This window comes from Scyliorhinus torazame, chromosome 11, assembly GCF_047496885.1.
Source record: "Scyliorhinus torazame isolate Kashiwa2021f chromosome 11, sScyTor2.1, whole genome shotgun sequence".
Classification (NCBI taxonomy): Eukaryota; Metazoa; Chordata; class Chondrichthyes; order Carcharhiniformes; family Scyliorhinidae; genus Scyliorhinus; species Scyliorhinus torazame.
The window spans coordinates 225,077,524-225,098,131 of NC_092717.1; the positions used below are offsets into that span (position 1 = coordinate 225,077,524).

General features: G+C 60.4%; 1 protein-coding gene across 1 annotated transcript in view; it reads left to right on the plus strand.

Moving 5' to 3' along the window:
- The first annotated feature begins 495 nt into the window (after window positions 1–495).
- Window positions 496–20,608, plus strand: part of napgb (N-ethylmaleimide-sensitive factor attachment protein, gamma b) — a 166,853-nt gene continuing 146,740 nt past the window's right edge. Inside the window, exon 1 of the mRNA XM_072468374.1 lies at window positions 496–599. Coding sequence (XP_072324475.1) covers window positions 559–599 — 41 coding nt within the window. The 5' untranslated portion in view covers window positions 496–558. The remainder of the gene's footprint in view (window positions 600–20,608) is intronic.

Here is a 20,608-nt window from a genome sequence, read left to right on the forward strand (position 1 = left end):
CCATTCGGCCCATCAAGTCTGCACTGGCCCTTACAAAGAACACCCTCAAGCCCACATCTCTACCCTATCCCCGTAACCTCCACTTAACCTTTTTGGACACTAAGGGCAATTTATCATGGCCAATCCACCTAACCTGCACATCTTTGGAATGTGGGGGGAAACCGGAGCACCCGGAGGAAACCCACGCAGACACGGGGAGAACATGCAGACTCCGCACAGACAGTGACCCAAGCCGGGAATCGAACCTGGGACCCTGGAGCTGTGAAGCAACTGTGCTAACCATGGTGTTACCGTGCTGCCTGAAGCAGCACTGCACAATGACTGCTGGGAGTCAGTTTTATATTTCAAATGCCCTTTGGGGGGGATGACATTTCTTTTAATCTGGAATTTAAGTTACTGATTTACTAATTTTGTACTTGTGTATCCATGACTCCGGTTGTCAGGTCTGGCATGTCAGCTGATGACCCATTCATGGCAGTAATTCTGATGAAATGGGCTTTTGGTGGTAGCTGTCCCTGTCAAGGGCATGAACGAGTTTGCTGCAACAGGAAACCCATAATGGAGGTTGGAAAGTTTAGCAGCCTACGACACCTTGTAAGGTAAAACATAACTTGTATATAGATTGATTCCATGAAATTTAGAACAAATTCACACAGTTCAAACATCTGTTTGTACGCTATAATAGTGATAGTATGTGTTTTTATTAGACCCTAGTTGTACAAATTTATGAGCAAGCGACACCTTCATAAATAAAAGGTGGTGTTTATAATATAGCGAAATATCGACTTACTGTGCTATTAACTCCCTTTACGCATATGTGAAAAGTAAATTGATGGGGTGGGTGATGGTTATTATAAAGTTAGGTGAATTGGACATTCTGAATTCTCCCTCTGTGTATCCGAACAGGGCGGGGACCAAAGTGTGGCGACTGGGGGATTTTCACAGTAACTTCATTGGAGTGTTAATGTAAGCCTGCTTGTGACAATAATAAAAATGATTACGGTCAAATATTTTCGACTTGAAATTTGTATCAGTAACCATTTAGCAGATTTTAAAATCCCTCAGAAACTTTTCACTAGGGAGTGTGTTAAACTATTGCTAAATATATCCTTGGTTTGACTATAAAGTAAGTTTTAGAGCTGTTGTATAAAACCACTTTCACAGCTTCTTAAGATGGCCAGTGCCGAATTAAAAAATAAACAGTGAGATGGAGCCACCTAGTGGTCACAGCGCTTCCACACCGGGTGTATGAGAATTTAAGGAATTGTAAGGGCCAGATAGCCACCATTGTACCGACGCTCACTCTGAGATTTTCATTCCTAAAATATGGAGTTGAGGTATCTATTTCCCTGGCTTGAAAACAGATATTTCCTTCTCTCATCCCTGTCTTCAAATCCCCAGGCCCTCATTCCTCCTCATCTGTGTACTATTAAAGTCCTCCCCATCTGGCCTCTTGATGGTCCCTGATTTTAATTGCTCCATCTTTGGCTACCAAGGCCTTAACCTCTGGGATCCTTCACTTGACCAAAAACATTGGGAGGAATTCTCCCATTTTGAGACTAAGTGCGGTGGTGGGCAGCTCCAGTCGCCCCTGTCCTGCTGCCTGAATATCAGCATTTGGAACCTCATTAATTATGTGCAGGCTAGTTCCGCTCCAAATCTCCTGGCGGCTGCTCCATCCGCCCACCCTCAGCTGGTGAGTTCAATGGTACCTGACGTCACATTTAAATATCAGTCCAACACACTCATATCATTCTCTCAAGCCCGTAGAGGATGTCAGGAAACCCAAATGAAAAGGGCTAGCAGCCTCAAGAAGAAGGCTTGCTAAAACTATACAAGGCCACATCTGAAATACTGCGAACAGTGTCGGTCCCCTTATCTAAGGAAAGATACACTGGCATTGGAGGCAGTCCAGAGAAGGTTCATCCCGTCTATGGAGGGATTTTTTTATGAGTGGAGGTTGAGTAGTTTGGGCCTGTACTCATTGGGGCGGCACGGTAGCACAGTGGTTAGTACTGTTGCTTCACAGCGCCAGGGTTCCGGGTTCGATTCCCGGCTTGGGTCACTGTCTGTGCGGAGTCTGCACTCCCTCCCCGTGTCTGCGTGGGTTTCCTCCGGGTGCTCCGGTTTCCTCCCACAGTCCAAACATGTGCGGGTGGATTGGTCACGCTAAATTGACCCGTAGTGTCCAAAGGTTAGGTGGGTTGCTGAGTTACAGGGATAGGGTGGAGGTGTGGGCTTAGGTAGGGTGTTCTTTCAGGGGCCGTTGTAGACTCAATGGGCCAAATGGCCTCCTTCTGTAATATCTATGATTCTATGAGTTTAGAAAATGAGAGGCAACCTTACTGAGACACATAGGATGCACATGGGGCTTGACAGGGTAGATGCTGAGAGATCTTTCTCCTTGTGGGAGAGTCAAGGACCATAGTGCATAATCTCAGAGTATGGGGTTCCCCATTTAAGACAGAGATGAGGAGGAATTTCTTCTCTCAGAAGTCAGTGAATATAGAACCGTAGAATTCCGACAGTGCAAAAGGAGGCTGAGTCCACACCGACCCTCTGAACGAGCATCCTACCTAGGCCCACTCCCCCGCCCTATCCCCATAACCCCACCTAACCACATGAGGGGCAGGCACCTTGACCTCTGTCAAGGTGCCCGACCTCCTCCAGGAGTCATGCCAGGGCCCTCTGCCACCCACAAGGAGCATGAGCATCAGCTGGACACCCCAGGGGGTTCCATTCAGGATACTCCAAATGCTTGCAGCCACTCACAGTGTGCAGCACAGTGACAAAGTGGTTCGCACTACTACCTCACAGCGCCAGGGACCCGAGTTTGGTTCCGACCATGGGTGACTGTGTGGAGTTTGCACATTCTCCCTGTACCTGGGTCGGTTTCCTCCCACAATCCAAAGATGTGCTTGTTGGGTGAATTTGCCATGCTAAATTGCCCCTTAGTATCCAAAGATGTGTTGGTGTGGTTACTATGCTGCGTGAATAGGGTGGGGGAACGTGCCTAGGTAGGGTGCTCTTTCGGAGGGTCGGTACAGACCCGATGGGCCGAATGGCCTCTTTCGGCACTGTATGGATTCTATGTAGCTGCCTATGCCTGCATTAACACCATCATCTCAATCCATTAAGGGTGCTTCCGTACCTGAACAGGAGACCTTTATGAATCCAGGCCCTTCCAGAGCTCAGGCCATAAAAGGACATCTGCCTCGCTCAGCACAGGAATCAGGATAGGCTGCATCCACCCCTGCTGTGATGTCGGGGCTGCAGTAGCCGTAGGGTTAGGAAAGTTAAACGGTTTTCATGTCATCTCAAGGTCAAGGGTGTTCTATTACTGTGAATAAATTGTACTTTTTGTAAACTATTCCATGGGCATTTGAATGGGCGACACAGCAGCACAGTGGTTGGCACTGTGGCTTCACAGCGCCAGTGTCCCGGATTCGATTGCCACATGGGTCACTGACTCTGCGGAGTCTGCACGTTCTCCCTGTGTCTGCGAGAGTTTCCTCCGGGTGCTCCGGTTTCCTCCCACAAGTCCCGAAATACATGCTGTTAGATGAATTGGATATTCTGAATTCACCCTCCGTGTACCCGAACAGGAGCCGGAGTGTGGCGACTAGGGGCTTTTCATAGAAGTTTTCATTGCAGTGTTAATGTAAGCCTACTTGTGACAAAAAAAAGATTATTAGATGATTCAGATGAAAGCATTTTGGTTTGGATCTTTGCAATCCCCTTATTCCGATGTTCAACCTTTATTACATTCGAAGTTTCCCCTTTTATCATTAACATTCATTGATGTCAACCTGAATGTCACTTGGTACTGTACCCCTTGTGTGTTGTCACAACTGGAAAACTTTAGAAATATTGGCATCTAAATATTGGGACAAGTTAAAAGTTTAAAGACTGGGGGTACAGTGTGTATTAAAAAGGACTTTGTTTTACTTCTCGGAAACAGAATGTGAGATTGATGAAGGAATGTGTTTATCAGTCTAGGCTAATGGACTGTGGTTTGACTGGGGAGGTCCCTGGGGAGTTAATGTGCGTTTGCAGCCCGCAGAGTTAATGGCCGGGATTCTCCCTTACCACGTCTGAGTTCTGACGCCGGTGCCAAAGTCGGCATGAGCGACTCCAGCGTCGGACCCAGCAAAAGTGCGCGAATTCGCCGCAACGGAAGGATGCAAGCACGGGCGTCACGGGACGCATGACGGTGTGACCCGGAATGGCGCCGCTGTCGCTGTTAAATTGATGCCATCAGCAGAGAAACGTCAACACGGGGAGAAGGCCGTCCGCCACGCGGCGGGTTCCAGGACCGGGACACCAAACGCTCCTGGACGCCGTGGAGCGGAGGAAGGAAGCCCTGTGTCCCGGACATGGCCGCAGGGTCGCTGCCAACACCAGCCGGTGCCTGTGGAGGGAGGTGGGAGACGCCATCAGCACCGTAGGGGTAATCCCCAGGCCCAGCAGCCAGTGCCACAAGAAGGTCAATGACCTAGTCAGGGCAGCCAGGGTGAGTACCACCCCAATGTGCCCTTGGCACCAACCCCCCCCCCCACATGTGGCACTCGGTACAGCCGTAGCTGAGACCCACAGGGCTGCACCCACCCATGCAGGCTGCATTGGCAGGATGGCCTCTGAGCCTATGCCAACACACACCCAACCGCTGGGCTGCAAGTATATGTCCGCCTAACCATGATCCTTCTCTCCTCCACCCCCCTTCCCCTCACCCTCACCCCCCCTTCCCCCGCCCTCACCCCCCCTTCCCCCACCCTCATTCTCCCTTCCCCCCACACTCAGCCCCCCTTCCACCACCCTCACCCCCCTTCCCCGTATCCTCACCCCCTCCCCCGCCCTCACCCCCTTCCCCGTATCCTCACCGCCCTTCCCCCCACCCTCACCCCCCTTCCCCCGCCCTCATTCTCCCTTCCCCCCACCCTCAGCCCCCTTTCCCCCACCCTCACCCCCCCTTCCCCGTATCCTCACCCCCTCCCCCGCCCTCACCCCCTTCCCCGTATCCTCACCCCCCTTCCCCCCACCCTCACCCCCCCTTCCCCCGCCCTCACCCCCCTTCCCCGTATACTCACCCCCTTCCCCCCGCCCTCACCCCCTTCCCCGTATCCTCATCCCCCCTTCCCCTCACCCTCACCCCCCTTCCCCCTGCCCTCACACCCTTCCCCGTATCCTCACCCCCCCTTCCCCCCGCCCTCACCCCCTTCCCCCCGCCCTCACCCCCCCTTCCCCCCACCCTTCCCCCGCCCTCATCCCCCTTCCCCCCCGCCCTCACCCTCCTTCACCGTACCCTCACCCCTTCCCTCATTCCCCCTTCCCTCATTCCCCCTTCCCTCATCCCCACTTCCCTCACCCCCTTCCCCCTGCCCTCCCCCTCCCCCTTCACTCACCCCCATCCTCCGCCCCCCCTCCCCGTACCCTCACCCCCTTCCCTCATTCCCCCTTCCCTCATCCCCCCTTCACCGTTTCCTCAACCCCCTTCCCCCTGCCCTAACCCCACCTAGTTCCTTACCCCCTTCCCTCATCCCCCTTCACTCATCCCCCTTCCCCTTGCCCTAACCCCCCCTTGTTCCTTACCCCCTTCCTTCAACCCCCTTCGCTCATCCCCCCTTCCCCGTTCCCTCATCCCCCTGCCCTAACCCCCCCTTCCCCCTTCCCCCCTTCCCTCACCCCCCTTTCCTCATCCACCCTTCCCCGTTCCCTCATGCCCCCTTCCCCCCTGCCCCCACCTCCCCCTCAGCCCGGTCTGCGTGTCTAACCATGCTGCCGCCTTGTGTATTGCAGGACCACACGGTGATGTGCCCGCCCCTGCGGATGCAGACCACCCCCAGGCCGTGCAGGGTGACCACAGGCCAGGGATCGACCCAGGCCATCAGGCGTAGGCCGCACCCATCCAGTGCCGGGGCCAGCACGACGCCGGGACTCATCCAGCGACGGGAAGGGCAGCCACACCAACAGCCCCCCATCCCAGTCCACCCAAGACACGATGAAACAGGACACCCACACTGATAACACCAACACCCAGGACACCCACGCCCAGGGCACACACGCCCAGGACACACACGCCCAGGACACTCACACAAAGGACACACACACCCAGGACACACACACCCAGGACACACACACCCAGGGCACACACACCCAGGGCACACACGCCCAGGACACCCACACCCAGGACACCCACACCCAGGACACTCACACCGAGGACACACACACCCAGGGTACACACACCCAGGGTACACCCACCCAGGGCACACACACCCAGGGCACACACACCCAGGGCACACACACCCAGGACACACACACCCAGGACACTCACACCGAGGACACACACACCCAGGGTACACACACCCAGGGTACACCCACCCAGGGCACACACACCCAGGGCACACCCACCCAGGGCACCGACACCCAGGGCACACACACCCAGGGCACACACACCCAGGACACACACACCCAGGACACTCACACAAAGGACACACACACCCAGGACACACACACCCAGGGCACACACACCCAGGGCACACACGCCCAGGACACCCACACCCAGGACACTCACACCGAGGACACACACACCCAGGGTACACACACCCAGGGTACACCCACCCAGGGCACACACACCCAGGGCACACACACCCAGGGCACCGACACCCAGGGCACACACACCCCGGGCACACACACCCAGGACACACACACCCAGGACACACACACCCAGGACACACACACCCAGGACACACACGCCCAGGGGACACACACCCAGGGCACACACACCCAGGGCACACACACCCAGGGCACACACACCCAGGGCACACACACCCAGGGTATACACGCCCAGGGTATACACGCCCAGGGTATACACACCCAGGGTACACACACCCAGGGTACACCCACCCAGGACACACACACCCAGGACACACACACCCAGGGCACACACACCCAGGACACCCACACCCAGGACACCCACGCCCAGGGCACACACGCCCAGGACACACACGCCCAGGACACACACGCCCAGGGCACACACACCCAGGACACACATGCCCAGGACACACATGCCCAGGACACCCACACTCAGGACACACACACCCAGGACACACACGCCCAGGGCACACACACCCAGGACACCCACACCCAGGGCACACACACCCAGGGTACACACACCCAGGGTACACCCACCCAGGACACACACACCCAGGGCACACACACCCAGGACACCCATACCCAGGGCACACACACCCAGGACACACACACCCAGGACACCCACACGCAGGGCACACACACCCAGGACGCACACACCCAGGACGCACACACCCAGGACGCACACACCCAGGACACACACACCCAGGACACATACACCCAGGACACACACACCCAGGACACACACACCCAGGGCACACACACCCAGGGCACACACACCCAGGGCACACACGCCCAGGACACCCACACCCAGGGCACACACACCCAGGACGCACACACCCAGGACACACACACCCAGGACACCCACACCCAGTGCACACACACCCAGCACGCACACACCCAGGATGCACACACCCAGGACGCACACACCCAGGGCACACACACCCAGGGCACCCACACCCAGGACACACACACCCAGGACACACACACCCAGGACACCCACACCCAGGGCACCCACACCCAGGGCACACACACCCAGGACACACACACCCAGGGCGCACACACGCCCAGGACACCCACACCCAGGGCACACACACCCAGGACACACACACCCAGGACACACACACCCAGGACACACACACCCAGGACACACACACCCAGGACACACACACCCAGGACACACACACCCAGGACACACACACCCAGGGCACACACACCCAGGGTATACACGCCCAGGGCACACACACCCAGGACACCCACAACCAGGGCACACACACCCAGGACACACACACCCAAGACACACACACCCAGGACACACACACCCAGGACACACACACCCAGCACACCCACACCCAGGACACCCACAACCAGGGCACACACACCCAGGACACACACACCCAGCATATCCAGGTCACACACACCCAGGACTCACACACGCAGGACACCCACACCCAGGACACACACACCCAGGACACACACACCCAGGGCACACACACCCAGGGTATACACGCCCAGGGCACACACACCCAGGACACCCACAACCAGGGCACACACACCCAGGACACACACACCCAAGACACACACACCCAGGACACACACACCCAGGACACACACACCCAGCACACCCACACCCAGGACACCCACAACCAGGGCACACACACCCAGGACACACACACCCAGCATATCCAGGTCACACACACCCAGGACTCACACACGCAGGACACCCACACCCAGGACACACACACGCAGGACACACACACCCAGGACACACACCCAGGACACCCACACCCAGGACACACATACCCAGGACATACACACCCAGGACACACACACCCAGGACACCCACACCCAGGACACCCACACCCAGGACACACACACCCAGGACACACACACCCAGGACACACATACCCAGGACAGACACACCCAGGACACACACCCAGGACACACACACCTAGGGCACAAACACCCAGGGCACACACACCCAGGACGCACACACCCAGGACGCACACCCAGGACACCCACACCCAGGACGCACACACCCAGGACACCCACACCCAGGACACGCATACCCAGGACACACACACCCAGGACACACACACCCAGGACACACACACCCAGGACACACACACCCAGGACACCCACACCCAGGACACCCACACCCAGGACACACACACATAGGACGCCCACACCCAGGACACACACACCCAGGGCACACACACCCAGGGCGCACACACCCAGGACGCACACACCCAGGACGCACACACCCAGGACGCACACACCCAGGACGCACACACCCAGGACGCACACACCCAGGACACCCACACCCAGGACACCCACACCCAGGACACCCACACATAGGACGCCCACACCCAGGACACACACACCCAGGACACACACACCCAGGACACACACACCCAGGACACACACACCCAGGACACACACACCCAGGACACACACACCCAGGACACACACACCCAGGACACACATACCCAGGACACACATACCCAGGACACACATACCCAGGACACCCACACCCAGGACACACACACCCAGGACACCCACACCCAGGACACCCACACCCAGGACACGCACACCCAGGACACGCACACCCAGGACACGCACACCCAGGACACGCACACCCAGGACACGCATACCCAGGACACACATACCCAGGACACACACACCCAGGACACACAAACCCAGGACACACACATCCAGGACACCCACACCCAGGACACACACACCCAGGACACACACACCCAGGACACACATACCCCGGACACACATACCCAGGACACCCACACCCAGGTTACACACACCCAGGTTACACATACCCAGGACACTCACACCCAGGACACTCACACCCAGGACACACACACCCAGGACACCCACACCCAGGGCACACACGCCCAGGACACACACGCCCAGGACACACACGCCCAGGACACTCACACAAAGGACACACACACCCAGGACACACACACCCAGGGCACACACACCCAGGGCACACACACCCAGGGTACACACACCCAGGACACTCACACAAAGGACACACACACCCAGGACACACACACCCAGGGCACACACGCCCAGGACACACACGCCCAGGACACACACGCCCAGGACACACACGCCCAGGACACACACGCCCAGGACACACACGCCCAGGACACACACGCCCAGGACACACACGCCCAGGACACTCACACAAAGGACACACACACCCAGGACACACACACCCAGGACACACACACCCAGGGCACACACACCGAGGACACACACACCCAGGGTACACACACCCAGGGTACACCCACCCAGGGCACACACACCCAGGGCACACACACCCAGGGCACACACACCCAGGGCACACACACCCAGGGCACACACACCCAGGGCACACACACCCAGGGTATACACGCCCAGGGCAAACACACCCAGGGTACACACACCCAGGGTACACCCACCCAGGACACACACACCCTTGGCACACACACCCAGGACACCCACACCCAGGACACACACACCCAGGGCACCCACGCCCAGGACACACACGCCCAGGGCACACACACCCAGGACACACATGCCCAGGACACCCACACCCAGGACACACACACCCAGGACACACACGCCCAGGGCACACACACCCAGGACACCCACACCCAGGGCACACACACCCAGGGTACACACACCCAGGGTACACCCACCCAGGACACACACACCCAGGGCACACACACCCAGGGCACCCACACCCAGGGCACACACACCCAGGGCACACACATCCAGGACACACACACCCAGGACACACACACCCAGGACACACACACCCAGGGCACACACACCCAGGACAGACACACCCAGGACACACACACCCAGGGTACACACACCCAGGGCACACACACCCAGGGCACACACACCCAGGACGCACACAACCAGGACACCCACACCCAGGACACACACACCCAGGACGCACACACCCAGGACGCACACACCCAGGACACCCACACCCAGGACACGCATACCCAGGACACACACACCCAGGACACACACACCCAGGACACACACACCCAGGAAACACACACCCAGGACACCCACACCCAGGACACACACACATAGGACGCCCACACACAGGACACACACACCCAGGGCACACACACCCAGGGCACACACACCCAGGACGCACACACCCAGGACGCACACACCCAGGACGCACACACCCAGGACGCACACACCCAGGACGCACACACCCAGGACGCACACACCCAGGACGCACACACCCAGGACACCCACACCCAGGACACCCACACATAGGACGCCCACACCCAGGACACACACACCCAGGGCACACACACCCAGGACACACACACCCAGGACACACACACCCAGGACACACATACCCAGGACACCCACACCCAGGACACACACACCCAGGACACCCACACCAGGACACCCACACCCAGGACACGCACACCCAGGACACGCACACCAGGACACGCATACCCAGGACACGCATACCCAGGACACACATACCCAGGACACACATACCCAGGACACACACACCCAGGACACACAAACCCAGGACACACACATCCAGGACACCCACACCCAGGACACACACACCCAGGACACACACACCCAGGGCACACACACCCAGGGCACACACACCCAGGGTACACACACCCAGGACACCCACACCCAGGACACCCACACCCAGGACACCCACGCCCAGGGCACACACACCCAGGACACACATACCCAGGACACCCACACCCAGGACACACATACCCAGGACACTCACACCCAGGACACACACACCCAGGACACCCACACCCAGGACACCCACACCCAGGACACCCACGCCCAGGGCACACACGCCCAGGACACACACGCCCAGGACACTCACACAAAGGACACACACACCCAGGACACACACACCCAGGGCACACACACCCAGGGCACACACGCCCAGGACACCCACACCCAGGACACTCACACCGAGGACACACAGACCCAGGGTACACACACCCAGGGTACTCCCACCCAGGGCACACACACCCAGGGCACACACACCCAGGGCACACACACCCAGGGCACACACACCCAGGGCACACACACCCAGGGCACACACCCCCAGGACACACACGCCCACGACACACACGCCCAGGGCACACACGCCCAGGACACACACGCCCAGGACACACACGCCCAGGACACACACGCCCAGGGCACACACACCCAGGGCACACACACCCAGGGCACACACACCCAGGGCACACACACCCAGGGTATACACGCCCAGGGCACACACACCCAGGGTACACACACCCAGTGTACACCCACCCAGGACACACACACCCAGGGCACACACACCCAGGACACACACACCCAGGACACACACGCCCAGGACACACACGCCCAGGGCACACATGCCCAGGACACCCACACCCAGGACACACACACCCAGGACACACACGCCCAGGGCACCACACACACCCAGGACACCCACACCCAGGGCACACACACCCAGGGTACACACACCCAGGGTACACCCACCCAGGACACACACACCCAGGGCACACACACCCAGGGCACACACACCCAGGGCACCCATACCCAGGGCACACACACCCAGGGCACACACATCCAGGACACACACACCCAGGGCACACACACCCAGGGCACACACACCAAGGACACACACACCCAGGGTACACACACCCAGGGTACACCCACCCAGGACACACACACCCAGGGCACACACACCCAGGGCACCCACACCCAGGGCACACACGCCCAGGGCACACACGCCCAGGACACACACGCCCACGACACACACGCCCAGGGCACACACGCCCAGGACACACACGCCCAGGACACACACGCCCAGGACACACACGCCCAGGACACACACACCCAGGACACCCACACCCAGGACACACACACCCAGGACAAACACACCCAGGACAAACACACCCAGGACACCCACACCCAGGGCACCCACACCCAGGGCACCCACACCCAGGGCACCCACACCCAAGGCACACACACCGGGGGCACACACACCCAGGACACACACGCCCAGGGCACACACGCCCAGGGCACACACGCCCAGGACACCCACACCCAGGGCACACACACCCAGGGCACACACACCCAGGGCACACACACCCAGGGCACACACACCCAGGGCACACACACCCAGGGCACACACGCTCAGGGCACACACGCCCAGGACACACACACCCAGGGTACACCCACCCAGGACACACACACCCAGGACACACCCACCCAGGACACCCACACCCAGGACACACACACCCAGGGCACTCACGCCCAGGGCACACACGCCCAGGGCACACACACCCAGGACACACACACCCAGGGCGCACACACGCCCAGGACACCCACACCCAGGGCACACACACCCAGGACACACACACCCAGGACACCCACACCCAGGACACCCACACCCAGGACACACACACCCAGGACACACACACCCAGGACACACACACCCAGGACACACACACCCAGGACACACACACCCAGGACACACACACCCAGGACACACACACCCAGGACACACACACCCAGGACACACACACCCAGGACACACACACCCAGGACACACACACCCAGGACACACACACCCAGGACACACACACCCAGGGCACACACACCCAGGGTATACACGCCCAGGGCACACACACCCAGGACACCCACAACCAGGGCACACACACCCAGGACACACACACCCAGGACACACATACCCAGGACACACACACCCAGGACACACACACCCAGGACACCCACACCCAGGACACACACACCCAGGACACACACACCCAGGACACACACACCCAGGACACACACACCCAGGACACACACACCCAGGACAGACACACCCAGGACACACACACCCAGGACACACACACCCAGGACACACACACCCAGGGCACACACACCCAGGGCACACACACCCAGGACACACACACCCAGCATATCCAGGTCACACACACCCAGGACTCACACACGCAGGACACCCACACCCAGGACACACACACGCAGGACACACACACCCAGGACACACACCCAGGACACCCACACCCAGGACACACAGACCCAGGACACACAGACCCAGGACACACAGACCCAGGACACACACACCCAGGACACACATACCCAGGACAGACACACCCAGGACAGACACACCCAGGACAGACACACCCAGGACACACACACCCAGGACACACACACCCAGGACACACACACCCAGGGCACACACACCCAGGGCACACACACCCAGGACACCCACACCCAGGGCACCCACACCCAGGACACCCACACCCAGGACACACACACATGCAGGACACACACACATGCAGGGCACACACACCCAGGGCACACACACCCAGGGCACACACACCCAGGGTATACACGCCCAGGGCACACACACCCAGGGTACACACACCCAGTGTACACCCACCCAGGACACACACACCCAGGGCACACACACCCAGGACACACACACCCAGGACACACACGCCCAGGGCACACATGCCCAGGACACCCACACCCAGGACACACACACCCAGGACACACACGCCCAGGGCACCACACACACCCAGGACACCCACACCCAGGGCACACACACCCAGGGTACACACACCCAGGGTACACCCACCCAGGACACACACACCCAGGGCACACACACCCAGGGCACACACACCCAGGGCACCCATACCCAGGGCACACACACCCAGGGCACACACATCCAGGACACACACACCCAGGGCACACACACCCAGGGCACACACACCAAGGACACACACACCCAGGGTACACACACCCAGGGTACACCCACCCAGGACACACACACCCAGGGCACACACACCCAGGGCACCCACACCCAGGGCACACACGCCCAGGGCACACACGCCCAGGACACACACGCCCACGACACACACGCCCAGGGCACACACGCCCAGGACACACACGCCCAGGACACACACGCCCAGGACACACACGCCCAGGACACACACACCCAGGACACCCACACCCAGGACACACACACCCAGGACAAACACACCCAGGACAAACACACCCAGGACACCCACACCCAGGGCACCCACACCCAGGGCACCCACACCCAGGGCACCCACACCCAAGGCACACACACCGGGGGCACACACACCCAGGACACACACGCCCAGGGCACACACGCCCAGGGCACACACGCCCAGGACACCCACACCCAGGGCACACACACCCAGGGCACACACACCCAGGGCACACACACCCAGGGCACACACACCCAGGGCACACACACCCAGGGCACACACGCTCAGGGCACACACGCCCAGGACACACACACCCAGGGTACACCCACCCAGGACACACACACCCAGGACACACCCACCCAGGACACCCACACCCAGGACACACACACCCAGGGCACTCACGCCCAGGGCACACACGCCCAGGGCACACACACCCAGGACACACACACCCAGGGCGCACACACGCCCAGGACACCCACACCCAGGGCACACACACCCAGGACACACACACCCAGGACACCCACACCCAGGACACCCACACCCAGGACACACACACCCAGGACACACACACCCAGGACACACACACCCAGGACACACACACCCAGGACACACACACCCAGGACACACACACCCAGGACACACACACCCAGGACACACACACCCAGGACACACACACCCAGGACACACACACCCAGGACACACACACCCAGGACACACACACCCAGGACACACACACCCAGGGTATACACGCCCAGGGCACACACACCCAGGACACCCACAACCAGGGCACACACACCCAGGACACACACACCCAGGACACACATACCCAGGACACACACACCCAGGACACACACACCCAGGACACCCACACCCAGGACACACACACCCAGGACACACACACCCAGGACACACACACCCAGGACACACACACCCAGGACACACACACCCAGGACAGACACACCCAGGACACACACACCCAGGACACACACACCCAGGACACACACACCCAGGGCACACACACCCAGGGCACACACACCCAGGACACACACACCCAGCATATCCAGGTCACACACACCCAGGACTCACACACGCAGGACACCCACACCCAGGACACACACACGCAGGACACACACACCCAGGACACACACCCAGGACACCCACACCCAGGACACACAGACCCAGGACACACAGACCCAGGACACACAGACCCAGGACACACACACCCAGGACACACATACCCAGGACAGACACACCCAGGACAGACACACCCAGGACAGACACACCCAGGACACACACACCCAGGACACACACACCCAGGACACACACACCCAGGGCACACACACCCAGGGCACACACACCCAGGACACCCACACCCAGGGCACCCACACCCAGGACACCCACACCCAGGACACACACACATGCAGGACACACACACATGCAGGACACACACACCCAGGACACCCACACGCAGGGCACACACACCCAGGACGCACACACCCAGGACGCACACACCCAGGACACACACACCCAGGACACACACACCCAGGACACACACACCCAGGACACACACACCCAGGGCACACACACCCAGGGCACACACGCCCAGGACACCCACACCCAGGGCACACACACCCAGGGCACACACACACAGGATACCCACACCCAGGGCACACACACCCAGGACGCACACACCCAGGACGCACACACCCAGGACACACACACCCAGGACACACACACCCAGGACACACACACCCAGGACACACACACCCAGGACACACACACCCAGGACACACACACCCAGGACACACACACCCAGGACACACACACCCAGGACACACACACACAGGACACACACGCCCAGGGCACACACGCCCAGGGTATACACGCCCAGGGCACACACACCCAGGACACCCACAACCAGGACACACACACCCAGGACACACACACCCAGGACACACACACCCAGGACACACATACCCAGGACACACACACCCAGGACACCCACACCCAGGACACCCACACCCAGGACACACACACCCAGGACACACACACCCAGGACACACACACCCAGGACACACATACCCAGGACAGACACACCCAGGACACACACACCCAGGACACACACACCCAGGGCACACACACCCAGGACACACACACCCAGCATATCCAGGTCACACACACCCAGGACTCACACACGCAGGACACCCACACCCAGGACACACACACGCAGGACACACACACCCAGGACACACACCCAGGACACCCACACCCAGGACACCCACACCCAGGACACACATACCCAGGACACACACACCCAGGACACACACACCCAGGACACACACACCCAGGACACACACACCCAGGACACACACACCCAGGACACACACACCCAGGACACGCATACCCAGGACACACACACCCAGGACACACACACCCAGGACACACACACCCAGGAAACACACACCCAGGACACCCACACCCAGGACACACACACATAGGACGCCCACACACAGGACACACACACCCAGGGCACACACACCCAGGGCACACACACCCAGGACACACACACCCAGGACGCACACACCCAGGACGCACACACCCAGGACGCACACACCCAGGACGCACACACCCAGGACACCCACACCCAGGACACCCACACATAGGACGCCCACACCCAGGACACACACACCCAGGGCACACACACCCAGGACACACACACCCAGGACACACACACCCAGGACACACATACCCAGGACACCCACACCCAGGACACACACACCCAGGACACCCACACCAGGACACCCACACCCAGGACACGCACACCCAGGACACGCACACCAGGACACGCATACCCAGGACACGCATACCCAGGACACACATACCCAGGACACACACACCCAGGACACACAAAGCCAGGACACACACATCCAGGACACCCACACCCAGGACACACACACCCAGGACACACACGCCCAGGACACCCACACCCAGGACACTCACACCGAGGACACACAGACCCAGGGTACACACACCCAGGGTACACCCACCCAGGGCACACACACCCAGGGCACACACACCCAGGGCACACACACCCAGGGCACACACACCCAGGGCACACACACCCAGGGCACACACGCCCACGACACACACGCCCAGGGCACACACGCCCAGGACACACACGCCCAGGACACACACGCCCAGGACACACACGCCCAGGACACACACACCCAGGACACACACACCCAGGACACACACACCCAGGACACACACGCCCAGGGCACACACACCCAGGGCACACACACCCAGGGCACACACACCCAGGGCACACACACCCAGGGCACACACACCCAGGGTATACACGCCCAGGGCACACACACCCAGGGTACACACACCCAGTGTACACCCACCCAGGACACACACACCCAGGGCACACACACCCAGGACACACACGCCCAGGGCACACACACCCAGGACACACATGCCCAGGACACCCACACCCAGGACACACACACCCAGGACACACACGCCCAGGGCACCACACACACCCAGGACACCCACACCCAGGGCACACACACCCAGGGTACACACACCCAGGGTACACCCACCCAGGACACACACACCCAGGGCACACACACCCAGGGCACCCATACCCAGGGCACACACACCCAGGGCACACACATCCAGGACACACACACCCAGGGCACACACACCCAGGGCACACACACCAAGGACACACACACCCAGGGTGCACACACCCAGGGTACACCCACCCAGGACACACACACCCAGGGCACACACACCCAGGGCACCCACACCCAGGGCACACACACCCAGGGCACACACACCCAGGGCACACACGCCCACGACACACACGCCCAGGGCACACACGCCCAGGACACACACGCCCAGGACACACACGCCCAGGACACACACGCCCAGGACACACACGCCCAGGACAGACACACCCAGGACACCCACACCCAGGACACACACACCCAGGACAAACACACCCAGGACAAACACACCCAGGACACCCACACCCAGGGCACCCACACCCAGGGCACCCACACCCAAGGCACACACACCGGGGGCACACACACCCAGGACACACACGCCCAGGGCACACACGCCCAGGGCACACACGCCCAGGACACCCACACCCAGGACACACACACCCAGGGCACACACACCCAGGGCACACACGCTCAGGGCACACACGCCCAGGACACACACACCCAGGGTACACCCACCCAGGACACACACACCCAGGACACACACACCCAGGACACACCCACCCAGGACACCCACAGCCAGGACACACACACCCAGGGCACTCACGCCCAGGGCACACACGCCCAGGGCACACACACCCAGGGCACACACACCCAGGACACACACACCCAGGGCGCACACACGCCCAGGACACCCACACCCAGGGCACACACACCCAGGACACACACACCCAGGACACCCACACCCAGGACACCCACACCCAGGACACCCACACCCAGGACACACACACCCAGGACACACACACCCAGGACACACACACCCAGGACACACACACCCAGGACACACACACCCAGGGCACACACACCCAGGGCACACACACCCAGGGTATACACGCCCAGGGCACACACACCCAGGACACACACACCCAGGACACACACACCCAGGGCACACACACCCAGGGCACACACACCCAGGACACACACACCCAGCATATCCAGGTCACACACACCCAGGACTCACACACGCAGGACACCCACACCCAGGACACACACACGCAGGACACACACACCCAGGACACACACCCAGGACACCCACACCCAGGACACACATACCCAGGACACACAGACCCAGGACACACAGACCCAGGACACACACACCCAGGACACACACACCCAGGACACACATACCCAGGACAGACACACCCAGGACACACACACCCAGGACACACACACCCAGGACACACACACCCAGGACACACACACCCAGGGCACACACACCCAGGACACCCACACCCAGGGCACCCACACCCAGGACACCCACACCCAGGACACACACACATGCAGGACACACACACCCAGGACACCCACACGCAGGGCACACACACCCAGGACGCACACACCCAGGACGCACACACCCAGGACACACACACCCAGGACACATACACCCAGGACACACACACCCAGGGCACACACACCCAGGGCACACACACCCAGGGCACACACGCCCAGGACACCCACACCCAGGGCACACACACCCAGGGCACACACACACAGGATACCCACACCCAGGGCGCACACACCCAGGACGCACACACCCAGGACGCACTCACCCAGGACACACACACCCAGGACACACACACCCAGGACACACACACCCAGGACACACACACCCAGGACACACACACCCAGGACACACACACCCAGGACACACACACCCAGGACACACACACACAGGACACACACACCCAGGGCACACACACCCAGGGTATACACGCCCAGGGCACACACACCCAGGACACCCACAACCAGGGCACACACACCCAGGACACACACACCCAGGACACACACACCCAGGACACACACACCCAGGACACACATACCCAGGACACACACACCCAGGACACACACACCCAGGACACACACACCCAGGACACCCACACCCAGGACACACACACCCAGGACACACACACCCAGGACACACATACCCAGGACAGACACACCCAGGACACACACACCCAGGACACACACACCCAGGGCACACACACCCAGGGCACACACACCCAGGACACACACACCCAGCATATCCAGGTCACACACACCCAGGACTCACACACGCAGGACACCCACACCCAGGACACACACACGCAGGACACACACACCCAGGACACACAC